The sequence below is a fragment of the Tupaia chinensis genome, unplaced genomic scaffold (genome assembly GCF_000334495.1).
Source record: "Tupaia chinensis unplaced genomic scaffold, TupChi_1.0 Scaffold141165_1, whole genome shotgun sequence".
Taxonomy (NCBI): Eukaryota; Metazoa; Chordata; class Mammalia; order Scandentia; family Tupaiidae; genus Tupaia; species Tupaia belangeri.
In genome coordinates, this window is record NW_006201028.1 from 148325 (window position 1) to 164145 (window position 15821).

Here is a 15821-nt window from a genome sequence, read left to right on the forward strand (position 1 = left end):
CTCGTTCAGTGGAAGCACATGAGGCCCCACCCTGCGGTGAAGACAGGTTCTGGGAGCAGGGAGTGGGAGGACCCCTGGCTGGAAGAGACCCAGTGGGGCCCACTGCCTCCAGTGACAAGTAGGGCAGCAAAATGGCAGCGGCAGCAGCAGCAGTTTTCCTTCGTTCTGGAAACAGCAGGGCATTTACTGCAAACGCGACTCACCGTTTCCTTGGGGCTGTTCCACGTTGAACAGGCAGCAGGTGGTTTCGAAGGCACAGGTGCCTGCCGTGCTCCTGATGAAGCCTGCGGGGAGGGGTGATGATGCCAGCTCGCTGTTCCCATGGCTGTTATGCAAGCACAACTTCCATCTCCTGGACAGACTCCCTGGGTTTCCCTGATGGCAGCAACACTGGCCTGTCCGTCCCTGGAACTCCTTGCCCTGGCCAGGCAAGCATGCCAGGTGGCCGTCAGAGCACGCTTTTCCTGGTGGCTGAATGAGTCTGCTTTCTTGTTGTGCCCAGCACTGTACTGGGGCTGACTACCCTGCAGTCCAGGCCTGGAGCTGGACCTACCACTGCCCTCCACCCTGGCTGACAGGCCTGTAGCAGCCCCAGTGCAGGCCAAGAGCTGGGCTCTTGTTTGAGTCGATGGCCACTTGTCCTTATGTATCACCAGTTCGCAATTTTCTGTCATCTCAGGATATGGGGGGGAGGGGCAAAGTATTGGGACAGGTTTGGTTTTTTAATTTTCCAACCAAGTGGAGAGTTAAGTTGGTCTTAAAAGAAAGCACTACTGCACTTCGTAGCTACGTGATTTTGAGCAAACCACACGATCTGTCTAGGTCTGTTTTCTTCACTGCGAAAGGAAGATGTTAAGACTGTCAAAGCTGGCCGTAGGATTCAGAGTGAATGAAAGTTAATTCTTGCTTTCATCACTACTTTTCTAGCTCATGGCTGTGCCTTTTTACTTTCCTAAGAAAAGACATCACAGCCCTCTCCTTTTCCACCTGTCCCTCACTCTCCCTATCAAGGTTCAGGCAGAGCTGGAGATGAGACTGAGACCCATCGTGCCCTACAGGGCAACCTAGGAGGGCTTAGAAAGGGAAGCCCGATTCCGGCCGCCTTCATCCTACGTTTAGTGAAAAGGGGGCTCGGTCAGGATGGGGTACGTTCTTCTTGCTCGGAACACACATTTAGCCAGTTTTCATAACGCCTAGAATGTGTATGTCTATTTGCACAAGATTGTCTTTTCCTATTTTGGAGTGGTCAGACATTTTATTTTTGTTCAAAATTATCTGGAGTTTTAGACAAACTTGCAAAACTGTGCTTTTATTAAGTGACTTTTTGAATAAACTCTTTGGTATTCTGGAGCAAATGTATTTATTTATTGGTATGTGCAATGACAAACGTGGTATTTTCCCATGTTGACATTATATATGTTGTAGAATTAAGTGTTTGTCTAAAAATACAGACATATATAGACACAAATTAAACTTGAATTGTTTCAACACTGCTGTGTATTTTTTTTCCCCATAAAAGGAGAAGAGCATATCTTTCCTAAAAGTGGTTTTGCACAGCATTCATTCTTCCCCAGGAGCCTCCAGTGAGGGGGTGATAGTAACAGGGATAATAGCTCGTTTCGAACCAGTGACATGGCGGTCAACTCTGTCCTCCTCCTGGCCATGCCTTTCAAGTTTAAGAGGCATCCTACCCACAGGGGCTGGGAAGGGCTGGGAGGACGGTGTGGTTAGCAGAACTTCTGTTGGAGCAGTCCTCTTCAGGGTCAGCTGTGTCACCTAAGGTTCCTAAGCTTTCCCTGTGGGCCTGGCCCTTAGGAACAAGGCAGAAAAGGTCCAACTGGAAGACATAACAGAAGCCCAGGCTGCTGGATTCCTCTGGCCTTGCTCACAGCCTGACCACTCGGCGAGGACCTGGACTGGCTGGAGCATCTTTTTTTTCAGCCTGTGACACCCAAGAGAACGAGAGGTTGCAGTTGTGGCTGGAAGCAAAGGGAGGAGGTCATGAGCAAAGTCACCTAGAGCCATCCCTGGCAGTTAGGACAGCCTTCGAGGGGGCTGAGTTTGTAATGGCTTAGCAGCACATGACTTTGACCAGAGTGATGCCACTGCCACCAAGAAGCTGCCACATGCTTCCCTGAGAAAGGCACTGTAACGGTATCTCATTCAACCCAAGTAGCCCTGTAAGGTGGGCATCATTCCTGTTCGTAAGTGAGAAAAGTTAGAAAATAATCTAAAAAGGAGACACTTGCCCTGTTTCATGGAAAAAAAAAACAATAGAGACAGTGAGTACATTTTTGAAGGGTCAGGGCAAAGCCACCAATGTGTCATTCATGTTTTTAACAGCACTGCTTGAGGGCTGCAGTACTAAATTTTTCTTTGCAACACGAATAGTCTGGATTGAAAGGAACCTTAAGAATGTGGAAATAAGTAAGGTTTACTTGTTTATTTCCCCAGATTAAGAGTTTCCATTGGACCAAAGGCATTTCCTACCTGAACCAGGCCTGTGTCGTGGGGCCTCTGCCTCTGGGAAATAGTATGCGAGGGATATTCTAAAAAGGAAAGAGGTTTTGTTTGCTTAGTTATTAGGCTGAAGGAAACTTTTCAATGGCCATAGGGTGACCATATGTCCAGGACCGGCCTGCTTTACACCTCTTATCTTGGTATGATTACTACTAAAGCTCCCTTTGCCCCAAATCTCCTAGTTTGGACCATGGTTTATTTGCTCATCCAACCACAGAAGGTGCAGAGAGTGGTTCCTATGGGCCATCACTTCGAGGCCATGCACTCTCTCCTTGGTGCACCTCCCCGGCTTGGCTTCTGGAGCTCACTCACTGGCACGGAGCTGCTGATATGGGCTGCCACTGGGACCAGGCAGATCTCCTTTCCAGGGACCACCAACCAGATTTACCAAGCATGGTCCCAGTGCAGTTTTTCCCTAGTTCAACTACATGCCCCATAGGTAGGACGCATGTGCTCTGCCACAGGCCCCAAAGGCCACTGCACACCTAGTGTCGGGCAACTGGTCAAGTTCGCAGACACCTCATTCTGAGAAATGAAGACCATGAGGAAAGAGACAACCTTGGCAACAAAAACCAGTCCCATTGTTTTGGTTGCCCTGGGTCACCATCCCTAAAGAATAAAATGATTCTGGAAAACCAAAAAGGATTTTCTAAATGCCAAATGACTGAAAAGTACATTAAAATTCCTGGCATATAAATACATAAATAGGGGCCAGCTGGTGATGTGGTGGTAAAGGCAACTGGATCCCACATGGCCAACTTTATGGTTCAAGTCTCAGATCTGGCAGCTTAAGAATGCATCCCCAAAATCCCAAGCATGGAGGAGAAGGGACTGTGGTATGGCCATCTCTATAGGGTGATTTCTCATTTTCCCTCTGTGTGTCTCTGCAAGTACAGGTGTCCTATAGCAAAAACTGAAATATACACACATACATATGTACATAAATACATCCCTGATATAAAAGCCAGCCAAGAGTTAGGGCAGCCAGAGCTATCCTGAGGGCTTAGTGTAACACTTATGGCAGGAGTTATTTCCCCGAGTTGTTTTTTCCTCAAAGACTAACATTCAAAATAAAAAGCTAGTTATGCAGCACTTACGACCAACTTCAACAAAATACATGGACATCCATATTCTTTTATACTCCACTGCTTCGTCCAATAGTACTTTTTTTTTTTTTTGGAGAGATTTTCGCTATAGGGCATGTGCGCTCGCCAGACAGAGAGAGACATTAGAGACAGAAAGCGAGCAATCACCCCCCCCGCCAGGGGGGATGGTCATGCCGCAATCCCTTCTCCTACATTTTCCTCTCGGGATCTTGGGCACGCACGCACACGCGCCCGGTGTGAATTTTAAGCCACCAGGTCCGGGACGCGAACTGAGGTCGACTACGTGGGTTTTTGAGAGGTTTTTGCTATAGGGCACATGTGATCACCAGAGAGAGAGAGAGACACACACAGAGAGACAGAAAGTGAGACACACACACCCCCCAGGGGGGATGGCCACACTGCAATTCCTTCTCTTTCATTCTCTTCTCAGGATCTTGGGCAAGCACGCACATGCGCCCAGCGTGAGTTTAAGCCACTGGGTCCAGGACTCGAACCACAGTCGACTACATAGGAGTCCAGTGAGGTAGCCATTACACCAACTGCTGGTCCCGTCCAGTACTATTCTTTGCCAGCAATTTCCGTTCTCTTCCCTGCCCTCCTGGAGGAGGGCACGTTTCAAGGCCCATTTTCTCTATTTCTTGGACATACTTTGGCAAGACTGATTTCTTTCCTTTGTGCTCCTCTTGTTTTGGGTCCATAACTCAGTTACAGTATAAACCCTCCCATTATAAAAGTAAAATCGCTACCAATTAATGATGGTTATCGTATATGAGCTAGAACCGATGTTGTTTTACACAGATTATTTCATTTCATCTTTCCAATAACCCGGACTTTTATACCCTCACTTTATAGATGAGGAAGCCAAAGCTCAGACTAGTTCAGGAGTCGAACCAAGGCTCTACAACCAGAACACGGAGGCACAGATCATGAGCCACGTTCTTCTGCCTGCAGAACTCATGATCCTGTGTCCTCTTAGAGTTCCCAGGTCCCTGTTAGACCTCCGTATTGAAAGGGTAGGAATTGAGCCGCCTGTTTCCAGTACCTAGGACTGAACAGTCACCTGCTAATAAACAAATGAGTGAGTACGCAAGAAGGAAACACAAGTACTTATCTCTAACAAGGGAATCGTATCCTCAGGCAGAAAAGAACTTTGTACCAGGGACCCAGAGCTCGCTTCATAAATCAGCCTCCCAGAGTGAATGAAGGGAAATAACAAGGAAAACAACTTACAGAGACAGGAAAGAGCACCTACGTTATTTTTTACTTTTAGTGTTCGATTATACCTAGATTCTCTTCAGTACATTTTAAACTGCATTCTTTACAATACGAATCAAATGTTCTATACAGACATAGATGCAATATATGTTTCATGGACTCAAACATCAAATGATTTTTCTGTGTAGTTTAATTGAAAAGAAATGTCTACTAGTGGCTGACAGGTAATCTTAACATGAACTCATACCTTCTGATAGACTCTAGGCTCGGATGCATTATCTTACTTTCCCAGCATCTTAACTATGCCAGGCACAGTCAAATTCTAAAAGCTAATCTACCTTTTTACATCATTTCTGAAATCTTCCCCACTTCATAACTGGGAATGTTCTTGGTAACATGACTCCTTTAAACTCTCAGGTCTTACATGTAAACTGTGAACTCACTCATACCTCCTGTTAGAATTCATGGGTGTCACCTTGTCTTAAAGTGACACGACAAATGGCCGTTTAAGAGAACAGGCCTTTAATTTGGTCCAAATCTTCCCAGTCCTCGTATCTTTGCTACTTCCCCCAGCTCTCTCAAAAGACCCAAATATCTAAATATAGAACATATGCTCTCTTCTGGGCACTGCTATTTTGGTGCACACACACATACACACACACAGCAACTTCCTTGCTCAGCTGGCATTTCATATACAAGCTTAGTCCTCATTTAAGTCAACTCATGCAGTTGTGAGAATAAATTTCCCAGAGGGCACAACATTCAGAAACAGCTTATAGGCAAGAACTATCCATAGCACATGAGTTCTCTCCCTACTGCTGGTTCCCTGGCCGTCTGAGCACCTCACACCCACTCTTGGGTGTGCCTTCCCACAGCCTCTACCGCCTCAAGCCATGGCTCTGCAGGGCAAGGACTGAAGTCTATCTAAAGCTTCCTGTGGTCCCTGAAGACCAGAGGTGCAAAGATCTCTCTGGGTTTGGCAATTCTTTTAAGCAGAACAGGGGTAAAGGAAGCTAGAGATCCAGGCAGTATCCAGGCCAAAGAGTCCCTAGCTTAGGCCTTTGGGCTCATTTTCAGATCAGTGGGAGTCTTAAACTACTACTCTGCAGAAATGAGGATGTCTAAGACAGCATTGGTGATCTTAGAGGAAGACTCTCGTTACAAGAGAGTAGTAGCAATTCTGCTTCACCTCATGCAGCAGAATCTTACCTGCCCTAGGCCCATCATCCCCACAAACAAAATATTCTTTTATCCCTACAGGACCACTAACCTGCTCAAGGCTCAAAGAATAAGGCATCTTGGAGTCTGAAATCTTCACTCTTGCACCTTAAGTCCCCATCATCTGTAAGCTGATGTTCATTCACAGGTAAAACCATCTGTGATGCCTACCAGGAAGAGTTGAACTTTTGCCCCTGAGTGGTTCCATCTGTAATTACGATAGACCAGACAATTATTCAATGGCTCGACATCTCTGATGGCGGAAAGACAGGAAGAGAAAGTGAAATGGTCTTGTATTCACACGAACGTCCACGTTTTACAAGATGACAGGCATATGAGCACCAGGAAAGATACATGATATCTGTGGTCGTGCCCTGACAGCTATGACATCTGAACACAGTGAAGGAAGTGCAGGGCACAGGGCCAGGGATGAAATATGAGAGAGGAGAGGAAGGTCACCTTGAGACTACAGTAATGGACACTTGGCCAAGCTGGCTGTTTTCACTCTAGCCCCTGAGGGTTACGCTTCCGTAACATGCCACCTGTATGTGCTTGATTGACACCGATGCCTAGCCCCTCATCTCTGAAGTCTTGAGGCCACTCTTCTTGGGTAGCTTCCTCTTGCTCGCTGCAGCTATCTGCACTGAACCCAGCGTTCTCTGCCAGGACAGCAGGATCTTCTTCTTCAAGCAAACAGCAGGAACACATTTCTGCCTTTGGGTCACAGGAGGTAGCAGAATGAACTTCCTGGGCTCTGGGGTCAGTGGACAGACTTTCCCAATCCAAGTGGTTGGTTTCTTCCTCTTCTATCACTTCCATTCTTTCAGCCACTTCTTCAGCAGAGGGCTCTTTTGGATCAGGGTAATCCACCAGAATTGTTTCTTGTCTATGCTTAATACAGTCAGAAAGGTCATAAATTGGATAAGTCTCTTCAGGGTAGCCTAGAAAGAAAAGTAGCACAAAGTCTTACAAAGAATGTCTCTTCTAAAAAAAAGGCATCAGGCTCAAAGAGGATTCTCAGACAGCAGCCATCCTATCCTAACAAATCCATTCAAGAAATCTCTAAGACGATTCTAATAGCTTCTAAGTTTCACTTGAGCAAATTCTTAGCAATCTGGCTGACTCTCCCAGTGCTCTTTGAAATACAAACCAATTCAGATGAAAATCCCTTTTTAAGTGTAGGGTGCTTGGGGCAGAGTTAAGTCTCACACCATGGGCTTCTGCAGTACTGATGAAGATTAAACAAATACCATGAGCCTTCAGCTTAAAAAAAAAAAAAAATGCACCAAATACCAGATGGAGAGAGCATAGCTCAAGGCTAATGTTTATCATTTCTATTTGGAACCATTTCCAAATATTCCTGGGTCATGGGAGGGAGAGGAAAGGAAAGCTCATCTCTTTGAAAAAAAAAAAAAAATATATATATATATGCCACAAAGTTTCCTTTTTATCAAAACAATTGAAATGGCTTGCAAGAGGTGGAACAGAGAGGACTCCAGCAAGACACGCCCAAGATCCTGAAGACAGGCACTGCATTTTCAGAAGACTGAATTCCCATTGTTGGCTTCTTCGTCTTCACAAAATGGAACAAAAGAAAACAACAAACTGGTAAACAGAATGAGTAACCCTGGTACTGAATCCTGGCTATGATAATGAGAAAAGAGAAAGTGTTGCCAAATTAAGAAATGAAATGAAATAAATCTGCGTCAGCCAAGCTGCGCCCAGGCAGCAGATGGGCCACGCTGGAGCTCACGTGCCAGCGCTGGCAGCCGCGCCCTGCTCACTACACAACGTGGGGAGCTGGGGATTCAAAATCCATTTGTGCATTAAGATAACTGGCAAATTTGACCTCAAGGAAAGCCACTTTTTACCTACAAATGATGAAAAATAGCTGTTTTTTTAATGCAGTGTACAGTGTACAGAGATATTTTTTTTTACCATTCTCTTGTCCCTGCCTTTAAAGTCATATAGACTCACTGTAGAAAAATCGAAATAGCACAGACAAGTTAAAAAAAAAAATCACCCAGAATGTTCTACTGATACAATTTCCTATATTTTACTTCCTGCCTTTTTACCATAGATAACTGTATTATTTGTCTTCTTCCTTTCTTTTTTAATAAAGAGGGATCATATTGTATATAAGATGTTATACTGATTTCTTTTTATTCAACATGGTATCATGAACATTTCCCCTTAGTCAACATTCCTAGTTAGCCAATAACTTCATTAAAGATAAAAGCAAGCAACAAAAATTCACTACTTCTATAAAGAAATCAGCAGTTCAAAACCATAGACCCACAGGGACCAGCAGGTGGTGTGGTGGTTAAGGTGCTGGACAGTCCCACATGGCCGACCATGGTTCAAGTCCTGGACCTGGTGGCTTACTTTCTTTCTCTCTCCTTCTCTCTCTCTGTGTCTCTCTCTGGTTAAATTAAAATGAACAAATGAATAAAGTTAAATAAATAATTCTTTAAAAAAAAAAAAAAACCCTATAGACCGAAACTAAAAAGTCCCTGATAAATTAGGTTAGTGCAAGAAATAAGAGTTAACATCAATCAACTTAAAATTGATAATTAAAAAAAACAAATTGGGGACCAGCAGATGGCATAATGGTTATGTCGCTGGACTACCACGTAGTCGACTGTGATTTGATTCCTAGACTCAATGGCTTAAAACTCATGTTGAGTGTGGGTACATGCATACCCAAAATCCTGAGAGGAGAATGGAGAAGGGATTGTGGCATGGTGACTTCTCACTTTCTGTCTCTTTGGAGAGCACATGCGCCCCATAGAAAAAATCTTTCTAGAGAAAAAAAATTAGAGCAATCTGGAAATAAGAAAGAGCTATCAGAACTTAATAGTCATAATTACAAAAAATAATTACACTCAAGAAAGAAAATAGCAGATTAAAACTGACATGGCTGGAAACCATATATTAGAAACTCCAGTTGAGAAATTATTTCAGGACAAAGATAAAAATGACAAAGAAATGAAAATTATGAGAAAAAAAGATAAGCTACATGGAAGATGATCCAGGATATCCAATCTCTGAATTACTGTAATTCTAGAATGAGAGTACGGTAAATGGAAGCAATAATCAAAGAAATTGTAGAAGAAATACTGTAGCTGAAGAAAGGTAGGTCTTCATATGGAAAGGATTCATTCAATGCTAGGCTATCAGAATGGTCTGTACCTCAGAAAATACATAAACTTATAAAAAAAATTAAAGATATTGAGTAATGATAATAAGAGAAAGCAAATTTTTCAGCCCGAAAAAGAGCATTCACAAAAAAACCATCAGCCCACATTATACCAAGAAAGAGAGCGAGTGCCGTTAAACTATTCAAGCCTAAAATAGTCGCTGTACTCCCACATTTGGATTACTATGGATAAGCCAAAATCATACACGTTACGCTGTTTTTCTGAGCTGGTTGCTAAGTTATAGCCAATCACACTAGCCACACTTCAGTTAATCACAAAAACCCCGCCTTCTGGGCTGTTTGTGTAGCCTTCCATCCACCAGTAACCAGTCCAATTATTTCTCTACCTCATTCCTTCACTTTTTGTTGTTGTTGTTGTACATTATTTTCCCTTCCTTTTTATAGGACTTAAATACCGAGTCAACCACAAGGCTAGCCGGAGTTGTCCAAAAGTCTAGGGACAACTGTCCGACTTAAATAATTTCAAGATTTGCTCAGTTAAAACTCTAAGGAAGAGAAAAATGGTCTTGTTGATAAACACTCTGATCATCTATACACAACAGAAAATCATAAGGAATCTAATCCTAAAAAAAAATCCGTATTTTAAAAAAATGCTATGGGACCAGCAGATGGATGGCATAATGGTTACGTCACTGGACTCCCACACAGCTAACTGCGGTTTGAGTCTCAGACCCAGAGTTTGAAACTCACGCTGGGTGCCTGTGTACGCACGCCCAAATCCCAAAAGGAGAATGGAGGTAAAAGGATTGCAGCATGGCCCTCCCCAGAGGGTGATTTCTCACTTTCTGTCTCTCTGGTAAGTGCATGTGCCCTATAGCAAAAATCTCTCTCTCAAAAAAAAAAAAAAAAAGAAAAAAAAAAAAAGAAAGAAAGAAAGGAAAAAAGCTTTATGAACTAAGTTTTAGCAAGGTCACGATATGCAAGTCAGAATATAAAAATCAAATGTATTTGGGCCAGCAGATGGCATTGGAGTTACGTCGCTGGACTTTCATATGGCCTACTGCAGTTTAGTCCCAGACCTGGTGACTTGAAAATCATGCTGGGCACGTGAGTATTCGTGCATGCCCAAAATCCTGAGAGGAGAATGGAAAAGGGACTGTGGCATGGCCATCCCCTCTGGGGAGTGATTTCTCACTTTCCCTCTCACCATTTCTTTCTCCAGCAAGCACCTGTGTCCTAAGACAAAAATCTCTAAAATAAGAAAAAAAAATCAACTATATTTCTATATGGCAGCAACAAACAAAAAATTTAAAGTAACATTGATGACATCATAAAATAGGGATAAATTTTTTTTTTTTTGGAGAGATTTTCACTGTAGGGCGCGTGCGCTCGCCAGACAGACAGAGAGAGACATAGAGACAGAAAGCGAGAAATCACCCCCCAGAGGGGATGGTCACGCCACAATCCCTTCTCCTCCATTCTCCTCTCGGGATCTTGGGCACGCACGCACATGCGCCCGGCGTGAGTTTTAAGCCACTGGGTCCGGGACAAGAACCGTGGTCGACTACGTGGGAGTCCAGCGACATAGCCATTACGCTAACTGCTGGTTCCCAAAATAGGGATAAATTTATAAAACATGCAAGACCTATACACTGAAAATTATAAAACACTGCTGAGGGAAATTTAAAAAATAAACTGAGAGAGATAATGTGTTCATGAAATGGAATATTCAATATTGTTACAATATTAATTCTTTGAAATTGTTATCTAGAGATTTAATGCAGATATATAGATAAACAGAACAGAACAGAGTCCAGGATAGACACACATACACGGTCAACTGATTTTCAATCAATGTGCTAAGATAATTAAATGTAACAAACAGAACTGGGTATTGATATAGAAAAAAAAGCCACATAACTCAGTTCTGACACTTTATTATCTATAAAAAATGAACTCAAAATAGATCAGAGACCTAAATGTCAGAACTAAAACCATTTCTAGACCAAAACAAAGAAGTTAGGCTAATCTTGGATTAGGCAAAGATTTCCTAAACAAACCAAAAAAAAAAAAAAAGGGAATTTTAAAATGAATTTTAAAAGAAAGAAATTTGACTTCTAGAAAACTTCTGTTCTTTGAAAGATGCTATTAAGAAAATAAAAAGGCAAGTCACAGATTAGGAGAAAATATCCACAAAATAAATAACTGATAAAGGATGTATATACAGAACATATAAAGAACTCTTACAACTCAGTAAGACTATTATGAACCCAATTAAAAAACTGGCAAACAATTTGAATAGATACTTCACCAAAGACAGACAGATGGAAGTAAAAATATAAAGAACTGTTCAACACCGTTAGTAAATGAGGCAGTATGAAATAAAGGCATAATTGAGATACCACTATACACTCAATAGAATAACTAAAATAAAAAAAGACTGACAATACCAAGTGTTAGTGAGGATGTGGGCTAACTGCAATTCTCATACACTGCTGGTGGGAAGACAAAATAGTAGAATCACTTTGGCATGACAGTAAAAGTTAAATATGTACTTACCATAAAACCCAGAAATCTTACTCCTAGATATGTGCCCCCCAAAAAACAAATATAAGTCCAAACAAACACTTTATGCAAAAATTCACAGCAGCTTGATTCATTATAGCTAAAAGATTAAGAATAAATAAACAAACAAACAAACAAACAACAACAATATAAAGATAGAAACAATCCAAATGTTCCTCCACTGATGAACAGACAAATTAGGGTATATCCATATAACAAAACACTACTCAGCAAGAAAAGAAAAGAAAAAAAAAAAAAAAGAGCTACTGATACATTCAGTGACACACATGAATCTCAAAGGATTCTGCTAAATAAAGGAAGACAGAAACTAAAGAGCATATGCAGTATGAGTCACTTACATAGAAAAGGCAAAACCGTAGGGACAAAAAGCTTAGCTGTTGCCAGGGGCAGGAAGAAGGAACTTTCTGGGGTCATGAAAATATCCTGTATCAAGATTGTAATATGATTGCGCATTTGTCTAAACGTATCCAACTGTACACTTAAATGTGGTGAAAATTACTGTATATGTTATACTGTTGTTAATAAGGCTGATTAAAAAAAGATAGAGTTGATCAGACCAGTAGATAGCGCGGTGGTTAAAGTGCTGGATGCCACGTGGCTTACTGCACAGTTCAAGTCCCAGACTGGCAGCCTGTGTGCGTCTGTGTGTGTGTGTGTGTGTGTGTGTGTGTGTGTGTGTGCCCAAAATTCTCAGAGGAGAATGGAGGACGAGGGATTGTGGTCTGACCATTCCCCTTGACAAGTGATTTCTCACTTTACTTCTTTCACTCTCTCTCTCTGTATGTCTCTCTCGATAAGCACACGTGCTCTATAGCAAACAAACAAACAAATAAAGCTGATTCTAAAAATGCGTAACAGCTCTTTTCTGGGTAACAGCTAATTAAAAAATGAAAAGACATTTTTTTTTTACCTTCCCAGTCCTCCATATAAGGCATCTCCTCAGCTTCTTTCTCTGGAGTGGGTCTGTCAATGAATTTTCCTTCTTTCATGACCCTAGTAATTTCTCGGAGCTGATGCAGCAACTGTTTCTCTTGGTCAGAAGTCACAGTCGGTGCTCTGCTTAGAAATATCAGACAACCCAGGCATTTAGTGGTAAATAGGCCACGGACAAACATCACTATCGTCTGTCTGGATCCTAGAATAGGCAGTCCAATAGCAGCAGACAATTATTCTAGGAATTGATCGTTAAATGGCAGAGCAGGGAACTAGACATGTTAGTTCAATGGTTTGATTTTACAAATGGGAAAACCAAGGCCCATGGGACTAGCAGTTAGCATAATGGCTATGTCGCTGGACTCCCCTGTACTCCACCGTGGTTCACGTCCCTGAGCCAGTGGCTTAAAACACGCCAGGCGTGTGTGCGTGTGTGCCCAAGATCCTGAGAGGACAATGGAGGAGAAAGGATTGCGGCGTGGCCATCCCCCCTGGGGGGTGATTTCTCGCTTTCTGTCTCTCTGTCTGGCGAGCGCACATGCCCTATAGCAAAAACCTCCTCCCCCCCCCAAAAAAAAAACAAAACCAAGGCCCAGAATAGACTGAGTGAATGCCCACAGTCCTGCAATAAGTTAATGTCAGTACTGGGACTAGGCCCTAGACGTCTCAGCTTTCGGTTCAGTGTTTGTTCAGTATATCTTGCTGCTCTTAGTCTCTCATCCTCTAGCAATTTCACTGTTACTCACCTTAGTCCATTTACTACAAGCTTTTCCATAAAGCAAGGTCATAGAAAAAAAATTTTCAGGGCCATTAGCCTCAACCAGGTAAAAATTTGCTTCTAGAATCACCATGTTTAATCTACCTGTGCAAGGAGGAAGACATGTTCTAAAATTTCAGAGCTGGATAATTCTGAAAATTCAATCATCAGGACTGGAGAAACTGGGGAAGCTTAAGTTCATAGAGGAGAAATGGCATATGTATTCATTTCGCTCGCTAAAAGAAGCACTATAACTAAAATTAAAGTCTCCTGCTTTAGGATGGCATTCTGTGCAATTGTGAAGCTCAGTGCTCAAGTCCTAAAGTTTAGAAGACCTGGGTTGAGTCCCAACTTAGCTGTCCAGTTCTGAGCAAATGTCTGCAAAAATAACATGAGGCTTAAGGATAACAGCATGCTTATTTTCTTCAAGAGGCAAAGCACTGCTTCATACTGACGGCAGATGAGGCTCTATTCAGAAGACTGGGAGCTCGTTGCTTTGAGACCACTTAGTGGTAGGATTTAACAGAGGCTATTTATCCTCCTCCTGAAAACTCCTATCATTCTAAGTTAATATAATACTTCTGCAGGAAAAATGATGCATTCTGTATCAGCCTCATGGAGGTGCCACCATTTTTCTAACCAGCCAGTTCTGAGACTGCATTCTTTCTTGTCCTCAACCTAACAAACATTGTCCTTAATGACCAACGAGGGGGGAAAAGTGGTTTTCCTTTCAGCCTTAAGAGGGCAACAGAGGAAAATGAAGATGCAACACTTCCACAGACCTCAACAGGAGGAAACCAAAACACCACAAGCTCTGCTTCCTTCACACTCAATGGCTTCAAAGTCAAACTGAAGAAGCCTGCCTATTCTACCCTCAGCTAAAATCCTGTACTTACAAGGGCCTCTTAAAGCTCTATTCTTCCCACTGGTACATGGGTCCGGACTCACCACAACTGTTTGTGTGCCCCATGAAACCCCTAATTCTCACTATTAAATGGTTCACTTTGTGAGGGACTTTGGGGGAGACTAGGAGAGCCTACTTGCCTATCACAGACCTCTTCCCCTCATGCTGCACCGTCGCTCTCTCCAGACTATGCAGAGGAGATTCTGATCTTTACTCAACACAACGATCTGCCTTTCTGTTTCCTAATGCCTGAAAAATCAGCAGCTCTTCACTAACAGGGGATGGCTAAGCTAGAAACAGGAACGGACTAGCATGTCCTCAGAGAGTTCCAAGCTAAAAGTTCTTTTAACCCTGAGCAAGGGTATTCATATTGCCTATACCATCCATTAGGCAATTAATCATGGTCTACTTGATGACACCTTCTGAATTTACTGCAATGAATTTTCATGCACTCCTTACTGTCTCAGTTTGGTCTTACTCCTAGAAGGCAGCGATAAGCTGACGATGGTATAGACCCAGCACTTTGATCACTCTTGAGTGCTCAGTAGCTATATTTGATTGGTCCCCATTTCCTCACCATCCATTGTTTTCCACACCCCTGAAATCTGGCTCTCATCCCTATTATTTTACCAAAACATGCAAAAATCAATGACCACTTTACTCCTCAGTTCAATGGTGTATTTTTCTCACATTCAGTTCTTGACTTCTCTATACTGTGGACCATCTTCTCCCTGATTCTGCCATTTTCCTTAACTACTGAGACATTTGTCATCCTTTCACTTTAACCATTCCTTTGATTTCTGATTCACTTTCCTGCTCTCACCTTTGGTTTTTCCCAAAGGCTCAATCCTAGGACTCTCATTTCTCTATTCTTATAATCATGCCCTCAGGAAGCTACACCAGCTTTCTGATTAAACTATCACCCCCCTACACAGCTTAAACTACTACCTCTACACAGATTAGCCCATCACCTCTACACAGAAGGTGTCCTGACTCTGCCTTTAGCCCATCATAAGTCTAGTTATCTCCTGATCATTTTCACTTGGAGGCTTTGCCAGTACATTACAATGAACCCTAAATTCGGCCCTCTAAACCAGGTGCCAATTGGCCCAGGATCATAAGCAAGTGCATAAGCAGGCAGGCCAGGAGGGTTAGTATGGCAGATTCCAAGATGCTAGAAGAATGAAAGGTCACAATGGGAGATAACCTCACCAGACTTTCAACATTATAAAACCAGAGAAGTCACGAAGTTCTGAGTCCAAGAGTTAAGTATAGTGAGAATGAAATAGAACTTCAACACCATGGTTAGAACAGAAATCAGACTGGGGCCAGGTGGTGGCACAGTGGTACTACAACTGGACCCACATGGGAAAGGTCCTGAGTTTGTGTCCTGGGACCTCCCTGTGCATGCCAACTGAGACA

The 15821-nt window shown here is 42.7% G+C and overlaps 1 protein-coding gene across 3 annotated transcripts in view; it reads right to left on the reverse strand.

The window, feature by feature from the left end:
* Positions 1-4866: 4866 nt before the first annotated feature.
* Positions 4867-15821, reverse strand: part of RIC3 (RIC3 acetylcholine receptor chaperone) — a 34407-nt gene continuing 23452 nt past the window's right edge. For 2 of the 3 annotated variants that reach the window (XM_006162891.2, XM_006162893.1), the window contains exons 5-6: positions 12716-12864; positions 4867-7000 (exon numbers count right to left, since the gene is read on the reverse strand). In XM_006162891.2, coding sequence (XP_006162953.1) covers positions 6561-7000; positions 12716-12864 — 589 coding nt within the window. In that variant the 3' untranslated portion in view covers positions 4867-6560. The remainder of the gene's footprint in view (positions 7001-12715; positions 12865-15821) is intronic. The other variant, XM_006162892.2, reaches the window with a different exon arrangement.